The sequence below is a fragment of the Rhincodon typus genome, chromosome 20 (assembly GCF_021869965.1).
Source record: "Rhincodon typus isolate 14 chromosome 20, sRhiTyp1.1, whole genome shotgun sequence".
NCBI lineage: Eukaryota > Metazoa > Chordata > Chondrichthyes > Orectolobiformes > Rhincodontidae > Rhincodon > Rhincodon typus.
In genome coordinates this window covers 9,679,741-9,692,206 of record NC_063351.1, presented here as the reverse complement: position 1 = coordinate 9,692,206, position 12,466 = coordinate 9,679,741, and the positions used below count along the sequence as shown (strand labels likewise).

Sequence of the window (12,466 nt, the reverse complement as noted above, 5' to 3'; positions counted from 1 at the left end):
GTCAGCCTTCCTGTGAAGGGTCTAGGCCCGAAACGTCAGCCTTCCTGCTCCTCTGATGCTGCTTGGCCTGCTGCATTCATCCAGCTCTACATCTTGTTATCCAAGTTAAAAATTGCATTAGATTAAAGGAAGTGGCTTACAAGGATGCCAGAATAAATGATAAACATGACGATTAGAAGCAGTTTGGAATCCAGAAAATGATGATCAAGTAACTGACAAAGAAAGGGAAAAGACAGCATGAATGCAAGCTGGCAAGAAATACAAAAGCAGACCGGAAATGCTGCTTTAGGTATATGAACAGAAGTTCAGCTTGGATAAATGTGGGCCCATTGTAGGTAGAGGCAGGAGAATTGATATTGGAGAACGGGGTAACAGCAAAGAAACTAAACAATTACTTTGTGTTTGTCTTTACAGAAGAAAATACAGAAGTGTATGTGTCCAAAGAACCTGTGTGCTTGTCCATGAGCCATAAAAAGTTAGCACGTAGATGCAACAATCAATAAAGAAAGCAAATCTTCGGTTGGCTTTCATTGCAAATGGAGTAAAGTATAGATTCAGCCTTTGTGATATTGCAAACTGGAGCACGGTGTACATAATAATATTTACTATTTAATTTCTCGGAGCTAATAGAGTGAATTGGGGGGCAGGGGGAATCTAATTCTAGGGAGAAACATCTACAAATTAGAAATAAACCTTTCAGTTTTGAGGTTAGGAAACAGTTTTACATGCAAAGGGTGTTAGGGGTATGAACTTTTCTGCAATAAGAATTCTTGTTATATGAAATATTTAATTGATGTTGGTCTCCTCATCTAAGGGAGGAGATACTCACCATAGAAGGAGTGCAACAGAGGTTCAATGGATTAATCCCTGGGATGATGGGGCATTTTGTAAAAAGAGATTGAGGAAACTGAGTCTGCATTCTCTCGAGTTTTAGGGAATGAAAGGTGATCTGATTTAAGTGTCCAAAATTCTTAGGCAGTATGAAGGGGTGGATGTTGACAAGATGTTTCCTCAGATGGAGAGTCTAAACCAAGGGACAAAGTCTCATAAGAAGAGGTAGGTCACTTATGACCAAACTGAGGAGGCATTTTCCGCTAAAAGGGTGGTTAGTCTTTGAAATTTTAAAATCCAGAGAGATGTGAGTACTTAATCATTGAGCATGTTTGCCACAGAAATGAGTAGATTTCTGGAGTCCAATAGCATGGAAATAGTGGCATTGGGGTTAATGATCAGCCATGATCTAACTGAATGGTAGAGGAGGATTGACAAATTGAATGGACTACTCTTGATCTGATATTCCTAATGCTGGCCTGAATATCTAAAAGAGTGGAATTTAAGCATGTAGAAAATATGCCACAAAACTCTGGTTATGTCACATCTTATTAAATGATATCTGTACTCAAGGTTAAATTATATGGAAATGTGACACAAACTACAGTATTATTCAAAATTTCCTCTAAGCTGCTTGATCTGTTGTATAAGATACTGGGCTCTGAAAACATCAGTGCTGAGGCATACATTAAGCACTACCCAATCTGATGATGTCCTATGGACTTGGGTGGGAGAATAGCAGTGAATCTTGAAGGAGACATACCTATCACCGAGGTTTCCTTCACAGACACTGTAACAATGTCTATCATATCAGTATAACTTGGGCCTAATTGCTATTGTAGAATAATTTACAGTGTTTAAGACCAGAGCCTCTTCTCGTTAGACTACATAATGGTTCTACTCACAAGATAGACCAAACAGGCTCTGTAGATTTCAAACTAAAAAGGAGCAAATCTATCTCATAGCGGCCTAAGATTCCAGATGACATGGTCTTCCAGCAGTTCACAACTTGCAATACATGGGTCAATGCAAAAGAATAAGTTCCCTTAAGATATAGGAGGTATGATTAGTACATTTGTAGATGTGAGGTGTTGCATTTTGGTAAAGCAAACCAGGGCAGGACTTACACATTAAATGGTAGGGCCCTGGGGAATGTTGCCAAACAAAGAGACCTAGGGGTGCAGGTGCATAGTTCCTTGAAAAGTGGAGTCGCAGGTAAACAAGATGGCGAAGAAGGCACTTGGCACATTTGCCTTCATTGGTCAGAACATTAAATATAGGAGTTGGGATGTCATGTGGCTGTACAGGACATTGGTGAGGCCACTTTTGGAATACTGTCTACAATTCTTATGGCTGTGCTATATGAAAGATGTTGTTAACTTGAGAGGGCGCAGAAAATATTTACGAGGATGTTGCAGGGACTAGAAGCTTTGAGCTTTTGGGACAGGCTGAATAGGCTTGGGCTATTTTCCTTGGAGCATTTGAACCTTATAGAGGTTTATAAAATCATAAGAGGCATAGAAAAGATGAATAGCCAAGATCTTTTTCCTAGGGTGGGAGAGTCCAAAACTAGAGGGCATAGGTTTATGGTGAAAAGGGAAAGACTTAGAAAGGATCTGAAGGTAACTTTTTCACACAGAGGGTGGTGTGTGTATGGAATGAGCTTCCAGAGGAAGCAGTAGAGGCTGGTACAATTACAACATTTAAAAGACATCTGGATGGATACATGAATAGGAATGGTTTAGAGGGATATGGGCCAAATGCTGGAAAATGGTACTAGGTCAGATTAGGATGTCTGGTCAGTGCAATGTGTTGGACTGAAGTGTCTGTTTCCTTGTGGTATGACGCTTTGTGCAAACTTAATAGAACCACACAGAGCAATAAAAGGGCCAATGGAGAGAAATAAGAAATTAGAGGGAAGATTGATGCTTTTCTCAAGAACTCAGAATGTTAATGGGTGATTTTTATTTTTAAGGAATAAAAAGGGATGAGAGTTGGGAGGAATATATTTCCACTGTTTGGAGAGTCGAAAACTAGGGAACCATCTCTAAAAAAAATAGAGACAGGCCTATCAGGATTGAGATTAAAAAATACTTCATGCAAAATGTACTAGAGCTTTAAAATGTTCTTGCAACAACAACTCTTGCTAGATGGATTGCTATTTGATTGATATTTTTATAAATATAGGTATTAAGAAATATGGAGCAACATGTGGTCATAAGCCAGCTAGGATTTCATTATGCATTGAAAAGGACTCAAAATTCAAAAGCAAAATTCAAATGTTCTAAGGCTCTTGTGATGAAAAACTGGATTTTTAAGCAATTCATTCAAATTTCATTGCATAATACATTCAGATAAATGTGTTTCATTGTTTTTGTTACTATAGCCCAGGTAACATTTATTCCTAATTTTAGGTAAACTCAATCTCTGTTCTAAAAATGATACTAAAAGTATCAGTGTTGAAAATAAGTCTGTAATTTTTATGTATTACCTAATATGTTACACGCATGTACAAAATAAAATTACAACTTATTCCTCCGAAAATTAAAATTCAATGCCCTGGAAGGAAATGAACTACTTTTGCTTAGCTATAAAAAGCATCTCAGGCCTGAAGACAGTCAGTTTATTTCTGCTCACTGGTAGCTGCAAGCTGGGACTTTTAATTAATGTGTCTTTGACCTTTCTAAGTGTGAACTCGTTACCCTATGCTTCCTAAGAACAAGTGAAAGTACCTGGAGACAACAGATCGAGAAGCAGCATTCTGATCAGCGAAAGCAAACCCTCAGGGACCACTGAACTGCCCTCTCAGTTTCTCCCTCAGCCCATAACACTCATATCTTACTTTGTACTTGTCTGCATGTGTGTGTAGATGGAGAGTTTTATAAGTGAAATTTTAACTAGTAATGGTTCATAATAGTTTATCTATAGTTAGTGTTTTATTTTATTCATTTATGGGATGGAGGCATTGCTGGCTAGGCCAGTATTTATTGACCATCCCAAATTAGACAGAGGGCAATTAAGAGCTAACCACATTGCTGAGTCTGGAGTCACATGTAGACCAGACCAGGTAAGGACAACAGTGTCTTTCCCTAGAGGACATCAGTGAACCAGATGGGTTTTTCCGACAGTCGACAATGGTTCCATGGTCAGTATTAAACTCTTCCAGAATTTTATTGAATTCAAATTCCATCATCTGCCGTGGCAGGATTTGAACCTGGGTCCCCGGAATATGACGTCTGTCTCTGTAGCAATAATACCACTTGGCCCTCAACTCCCATTTGTGTTTATTTTTACAAATAAATAGATTCTAATTCTTGATAAATAGAAAAACCGGGAAACCTGGCCCTTTCTGTCAATGTGGGTCGAAAAGACGTTTACACTAAGGAATTTTGCGTACTTTTTGAGGTCTAACTTTTGTGCCGCATTTGAGAATAGTGGGGCTTGATTTCAAGTGTGCTATCTCAGTGAGGCATAAGACTATCCCATCTAAATATTGGAAAGACTGGTGCTTTGTCTTCAGTCTATGACACAAACACTGTTCCTTAGCCACTGATTCCATCCTGCTCCCTTGAAATTGTTTCAGATTGAACCACACTGCACAACACCATGGCATCATATTTGATGGAAATGAATATCCAACAATTTATTCAAGCCATGAGTAAAGTTACTTATTTAGACTTCTGCATTATCACCCAAGTCCACCTAGCCTCAGCGCATTGGTTACTAAGATCACCATTAAGTCTGAGGATATCTCCACACTTGACTATTTGAAACACTCCTGCCCCATGTAAACATAACGTCAGCTAAAACTCAGAATTTTATAATTCCCTCATGCCATGTGTTCCCGGCACCCTTGGGCTGACTGATTTACGTTGACTCTTGTTTAGCAATCCTCAAGTTTAAATTCCTCGTCTTTGTTTAAAGATCTCTCCCTAACTCTATAAGCTATAATAGTGCTACAAACCTGATACCTGCAATCCTTCAATGTTGGTCTCAAAAATTCTCAATTTTAATTGTTCTATCACTAGTGGTTGTATATTTCAAGTGTTGGGACCCCAAAGATCTAGAATTCCCTCCCTGAGTTCCTCCACCTTTGATCCTCACTTTCTGTTTTAAGGCTCTTCTTAAAACCTCTTTCTATGACTAAGCTTTTGGCCATCTGTCTTAATATCTCAACTATAGTTAACTGTGAAAGCTTATCCGATAATGATCTTGAAAACTGCTTTAGAACATTTTATGATGTTAGTAGCTCTATATGAATGGAAGCTAGAGGTCATTATTCCTTTTAGAATAGAAAATCATGGGGTGAGGCTTGTACAATTTGCCAAATCAGAAGCAAAACTTTGATTTATGTACAAACAAAACTATAAGTTGACAATCTTAATAGTTTTTGAATTTAATATGCTTACTTTTGCTCCTAAGACTCAATCTCAATTGGACTCTTAATTCTACATCAACAAAGAAAGAAACTGCTGGTGCTTTTTAAAGCAGTGAAGACACACTAGATGTAAAACCAAAATTATGGTCCTGAAAAATATTCTAAAGAGAAAGGAATCTACCATTATTTTACAGGATACTATCACAGCTTTTGCTGTTGAAATTTCAAAACTTATGCTGAAATGTGCAAATGATGCAGCAGCCCCAGAAGATGTAGAGTTGTGCAAGTAAATGTCCAGAGGTTTACTACAAGAATTGCATCACTGTCTGGTTCACCATTGCTATGCATTGAATGGTATGAAGTCTATCTATTTGCGTGAAGGATGTGTTAAGTCAAATTATTTCAAGTCAAAGAATGCTTTTAAAGGTTGTGGTAAGTGTTAATTACTGCCAATAAACATCTATGACATTAAATATTAATAATTATAAACAGATGTGTCATCTTATTCACTCTAAAAATGTCTTTTTACTTTATCCATTTAACATTTTTTATTCCAATCTTTTAATCCTTCCCTTTGTTTTCCCTCTGTACCTCATTTTGGCATTGAATTCATCAACACGCATTTACACTTCCTTAATTCTTTTACTTTACGTTGTTTATTGTACAATCCTTCAAGGTGATTGGTTAACTGATTACTCTGTTCCCTCAGGATCTAGTTGCCAATATTCCCTTGCTGCTACATCATCTGGTCATTTCAACTATTGCAGAAAGAAATTTAAACCCTAATTCTACAAGGGCATGGCATCCAGGCGCAGACACACTGTTAAAGTAAAATCTGGCCTATTGTGTCCCCTTTCCATTGTTTCAATTGTAATGCATTTCACAAACCAAAATGAATAACAGTGATAATCATTAATGTTGTGATATATGTTTCAGTTTATTCTATCCATTCTTTGGTCTAAGAAAGATAATGGACACAGAATGAACAATCCAGTTTAGATGGTACGGCTTTATATGGTGCATCTTTGTTGATAACTAAAGATAACTTAATCCTTGTGAGGCAGGCTCTGCCACAAACGCTGCACACATAGCTGCAAAATGGCAATGTAGATTATTTGCAGCATAAGAGTCTGTTGCCAAGCTGCTGTTCTGTCATTTTACTTTGCTGTCAGCTGGTAACCCCGGGGGGCTATAATTTATGTTTAGGATCTTCATGTCAAGCTTGCAAGCACTCTTGTAGTGGAGCATTGGGCATCCTACCAGTTGCCTGCCTCTGGCTACCTCACTACAATTAAGTCCTCAGCTATGCAGTGGTCTTTCAATGTGTGGACATGCAACTGTGCTATCAAAACTATCTTTGTCTGATGGGCACAAACTTACTTGGGAACTATACGTTTGAGAGGCAATTATTCATTAATCGTATGAAACGGATTGCTCAGCAACCTTCCACCTATGAAAGTGCCATGGCCTAACTTCTTCCTGCTCTAATTTGTTACATTCTTGAATGGTGAAAACATGGTGCATTTTGTTGATGCATCACCTGTCATCAAAAGGCCTTTGAAGTCTCAAAGAAGTGATTGTAAATAGCTGTCTGCTTTACTAAATAGTAGCGGAGGAGTCAAACAGATAATCAAACAAATAAGTGAAAGCAAACCCAACACAGAGGCACATAATGCGATCTGTGGGCTTATGGTGAGAGACATCTTCCTTGAAGGTTGGATAAACGGAGGTGCTTTTACCCAAGACTGGTGACAAGAGAATTAACTAATTTCGCAGTGGTGTCTGGCCAACACAATTCATAGGAGCTAGAGAACTGATGTAGAAGAAAGAAGCAAACTTCGATTCAGCAATATGGCCCTGTAAATGGCCAAAACTGTGTAATATCTATGTTATTTGTCAACGTATTATATATTTATTGCTCTTAAAGTTATTATCTCAATATTTAGCTGTATCTTATGTATAAATGAACACTTTAGCAGGGCCTCATACATTCAGAATCATACATTTGGAAAAAAACACTATTGTCTCTCAAAGGCTTCAGACATCAAATTGTTATTACTTAATAGAGAGAAAAAGTATTGGCAGTGAATCAGGTATGCCAATGTCTGCATATCCCCAAATTTCCCACTGTGTACAGTCATAAAATTTATATAATGACTTGTATAAACATAGGACAAAAGAATAATATAGGGCACTCAGTCCTCCGAGCCTGCTCTGTCATTCAATGAAATCTGATGTTAACCTCAACTCTACATTTCTGCATATCCCTAATAATCTTAATTCCCCCTGTTCATCAAGAATCTGCCTCAAACATATTTAAAGATGCTGCACCCACTGCCTTTTTGAGGAAAGGAATTCCAAAGACTCACGACCCTCTGGAAGAGAAAATATGTTTCAAATATTATCTATTTCCTCTTACTTTTGAGTAATTTTAAAAACGTGCTGTGGATCTCCATTTTGAATGCGATAGGTGATTGGGTCCTTTTCACGATCTGTTGCCTAAAAATATAGAAAAGGATGTTTAGTTATAATAGACAGTTTAAAGTTAGTCAATCACAATGGATTTTCCCATGATTACAGTAATATGTTGCATGTTATAGGCTTATGCTAACAGCTATGGAAGCAAAACTGTATTTTTTTCAATTGTAGAATATTGCACGTCATTGTCACATTTTTTTTTTGGGAGAAGCACAGTTTAACACTGAAGAAATGATGAAATTGCACATCTAAGAATTAAGCATTCATTTATTTATGAACCTTGCATAATATAATTTGAGATCTCTACTGCTAGAATTAAAAATGGTTCTTATAATTTCACCCAATACATAATTATGGCTATTAAATGAAAACTTCAAAGTTAATTCATATTCAAGTGCTTCTGGCAAGGACCACCATTTACGCAGGCACTAAGAAAATGTTTGACTTGCAGTTGCTACTTTTCCAATTAAAAGATTCAAAGAAAATTCAGGACTGCAGGCTTGTGATTTTCTAACTACAATTCTTGCTTGGAATTCTAGGTGAGGTGGTTTAGGGATGAAAGTTTGCAAGGGTTCATGTGGCACAGTGGTAATGTCCCTGCCTCTGGCCTGTGATCAAGTCCCATCTGCTCCAGAGGAGTGTCATAATACCTCTAAACAGGTTGATTAGAAAATCTCTATTACAACTGCTAGGATCTCTTGTGGTGCAGTGGTAGTGCCCACACCTTTGGGCCAGAAGGCCTGTGTTCAAGTCCCACCTGACTCAGATGTGTGTCATAGCATGTCTGAACAGGTGGATTAAAATATCTATTGAGAGCTCAGATAACAAATCAAATTAGTGCAAAAACTTACACTGGTCTGTGACTGACTGACAAATTTCCCTAAAGGAACTATTACAATTGCCAGGGTCTCTTCTGGTGCACTGGTACTGTCCCTACCTCTGGTTCAGAAGGATTCGGATTCGAGTTCTACCTGCTGTTCTATAGAATTGTTACAACTACTAAACAGAGGAGCACTGTCCATCAATAGTAACAGCTGCTATGTGGCAACAATGCAAAACTTAGTTCACCAAATTGCCTTAAAGCCTTCAGTAATCCATGTGTGTATGGTTGTGCAGATAACACAGTCAGAAAGCCTGACAAGCAGACAATATGATCATGTCAATGCTGGACTAGACTTTCCTTGGTTTACAAGCTATATTAGTTACAATTTCAGTAGTAAATAGTAGGAAGGCATGAAAGAAAAATTAGTACATTGCCCAATTTCCTCTATTCCCATGTAGCTTCCAACTAATCAATAATTTGCATCTGCAACATTGAAATCCATGTGAAATGAATGAGCAAAACACAACAACTTCCTTTCCCCAACACCAAGAGCCTCTGCACTACAATAGAATTTGAGATGTTGTTAAACTTGAAAGGTTTCAGAAAAAATTTACAAGGATGTTGCCAGGGTTGGAGGGTTTGAGCGAGGGGGAGAGGCTGAATAGGCTGGGGCTGGGGCTGAGAGGTGGGGTTTATAAGATAATGGGAGGCATGAATAGGGTAAACAGTCAAGATCTTTTCCCCAGGGTGGGTAAATCAAAAACTAAAGGGCACAGTTTTAAGGTGAGAGGGGCAAGATTTAAAAGGGACCTAAGGGGCAACTTTTACAAGCAGAGGGTGGTGCACGTATGGAATGAACTGCCAGAGGAAGTGGAGGAGGCTGGTACAATTACAACATTTAAAAGGCATCTGGATGGGTATATGAATAGGAAGGGTTTAGAGCGATATGGGCCAAATGCTGGCAAATGGGACTGGATTTATTTAGGATAACTGGTCGGCATGAATGAGTTGGACCAAAGGGTCAGCTTCTGTGCTGTACATCTCTATGACTTTAAGTGTAAGCTCCTAGAAAAAAAAGTGTAATTTAGTGATCACTGTGGTAAGCTGAGGTTTCATTCATCCAGTTGCTGAATTACAAATGTTGAAATGAGGCAAGGTTGCTGGGATAGAATTTGCACTGCTGTAATCTTTAGAGCAGGTAGTCTTACAATGCACTGGCAGCTTCCAACTGAGGTAGAAGCCCTAGATTTGAGTCCAATTCCTGGACTCTATGGCCGCAAAAGATGCATTTGTAACACTGCCAAACAGGTTGATATCACTCTGTAAATCCAGCTGATATGCCTACAGCAAATGATAAAAGCAGGAGTGTCTCCTGGTCAGCCATTTTTGTTGTAGAGTAGCAATTCTTAAGATACAGCCTGTGGAGATAGACGAACAACCTGGTCCAGGAAAAAAAAACTACCCATGTGCCATTAGGTGAGAAAAGAAAAATAATCTTTAGAGCCCTGTAAAACAAAGAAATGGAGTACTTATATAATTAATGATAGGGCCCCAGGTAGTGCTGTTGAACACAGAGAGTTAGGGGTTCAGGTACGTATTTCTTTGAAAGTTGCATCATAGGTAGACAGGGTGGATAAGAAGGAGTTTAGCATGCTTGCCTTCATTACTCAGACCGTTGACTATAAGAGTTGGGACTTCATATTGAGGTTGTACAGGACGTTGGTGGGGCATCTTTTGGATTACTATGTACAGTTCTGGTCACCCTGCTATAGGAAGGATATTGTTAAACTGGAGAGAGTTCAGAAAAGATTTACCAGGATGTTGCTGGGACTGGAGGGTTTTAACCACAGGGAGACGCTGGATACGCTGGGGCTTTCAAGAGATTCCAGCCAGTCAGATACAGGCTCAGTAGACACAGGCTGAAGATCTATTTCCGGGAGGAGGGGGCACGAGTTGCTGGGGCCAGTCAAGGAGGGAGGTCTTTCAACATGGTGAATCTTGCCATGGGTAGATCTCCCTGTTGGCACAAGCTGCCTAAGCATGAGGGTTATCTCCCCAACACCCAATCAACCCCAATACTCTGCTAGGGTTTACCCCTTTGCCATGGCAAGACCCCTGTCCAACACTAGTCGAACGTCAATGGGGATAGGGGGATGGTTAAAGGCCTCCAGTTGGGAAGGCAATCGCTAACCATTCCCACCCTAGAAGGAAAAACCTGTGAACTGTGAGTTATTATTGTCAGCAGTCACTCCCTAATGAGTTTGATTGTCCACTGAGGGAATTCCATGTCACTGGTCATGGGTTCTGTGGGGTCTAGCGTAGCTGATGAGCTCAATCCTAGATCGGCATCTTTGACCACACATTTGGTAGGTGTTTCTGGATGGCGGCAAACATTCCAGGTTCTGGGAATGAGTTTGATTTAGGTTTTCGGACTGCAGATAGATGACCCTGCTGGAAGCAGTTTTCCAGTCAGGTTGATGATGGAACAGACTATTTTGAGCATATCTTTTCTTGGCCCTTGCCAAAGTGGGGTGAGCAGAGTGAGTCCTGAAGAGGGTTGCTCAGTTGTGAAGAAAGCAGCTGAATCACTCTCCTGTTCCTATTCCAAGGGCGAAATGTAACTCCACTGTCTACGTGCTGCTCCAGCTTCCTCCACCATGTTTATCCGATATGAAGAAACAGACTCGCAGAACCCAACTGCATCAAATTCCAATTCTCTTTTTGTTGCACTGAAGCACTGATAACTGAGCAGTTTTAAATTTATTCTCCTGTATCTAGTTCTAAAGTCATAAATGGTTCCAGTTTGTAACTCTATAATCTATGTAGCTTTCAGCCATATATTTTCACTTGAAGCAAAAAACTGCATATTCCATCCATTGAATTAGAAATTGCTCACTTTCTCCTTTTTTTTGTACATTTAGGTTTTGGAAGGTCTCACTTCTTTTCCTCAGGGAATCATTCGAGTGAGGGAGAAGAGGGAAAGAAACAAGAAGTGTAGCTGCAGCAGAGGAGAGCAGAGTTTGAGGAATAGATACTGTTTCCTGTAGCTGACAGCACAAACTCCGAAAGTTGTACTGGTTGCCTGTTTCCAGTATATCTCTTCAGATTAGTGTGGGAGAGTAAGAATCCAATTGTTTTGGTTCACATTACTAACAGTGGCATAAGATAAGACTGAGAATATCTTCTAAAGCAGTATGAGGAGCTAAAAACTAAAATAAAAAGCAGAACAGCAAAGATAATAGTTTTTGGATTACTACTTGAGACCAAAGGAAATTAACATATGATAAGATCAGACAACTAAGTATGTTGATCAAAGCCTGCTGCAGGGAAATGGGTTTCAATTCATGGACTACCAGTACTAAGAAAAAAGGACGTGTACTGTACCAAAGTCTTTACCTGATCAGTGCTCTGAAGAGAAATTGATGAACAGCAAATCCTGACAAGTCAAAAGAATTATCTCACTGTAGCCTGTGGACAGAAGCCCTTGAAGTGCCTTCCTGGATAATCCCTACACACACAGCACCAAGTAGTTTTGTCTGCCTGTGTCTATGTTGCATTGTGCAAATCATATTAACAGGAATGATATAATTGAGATTATAGAGACGTGGCTGCAGGGTGACAAGGGATGGGAATTGAATATCCAGAAGTATTCAACTTTTAGGAAGGACAGACAATGAGCAAAAGGAGGTAGGATAGAATTGCTTGTTTAAAGAGGACATTAATACAATAGTGAGGATGGACATTAGTTTAAGTAAAGTAGAATCTGTATTGTTAGATCTTAGAAACACTAAGGGGCAGGAAACGATAGTGGGGATTGTATAGAGACCCGAAACCTTCGTGGTATCACTACAATAGTGAAATTAGACAGGCAAGAAGACTAAAGCCGACATGCCTGGGAGCCAATATGAGGTGATACAAAATTATGGTAATCTGGAGTGTAGCAAAGAGTCAATGAC

The 12,466-nt window shown here is 39.2% G+C and overlaps 1 protein-coding gene across 1 annotated transcript in view; it reads right to left on the bottom strand.

Annotated features, from left to right (window-relative positions):
* The window catches only part of pcdh15b (protocadherin-related 15b), a 606,743-nt gene that overhangs the window by 337,723 nt on the left and 256,554 nt on the right, over positions 1-12,466 (bottom strand). Inside the window, exon 16 of the mRNA XM_048609162.1 lies at positions 7,629-7,708. Within this exon, the coding sequence (XP_048465119.1) occupies positions 7,629-7,708 (80 nt within the window). The remainder of the gene's footprint in view (positions 1-7,628; positions 7,709-12,466) is intronic.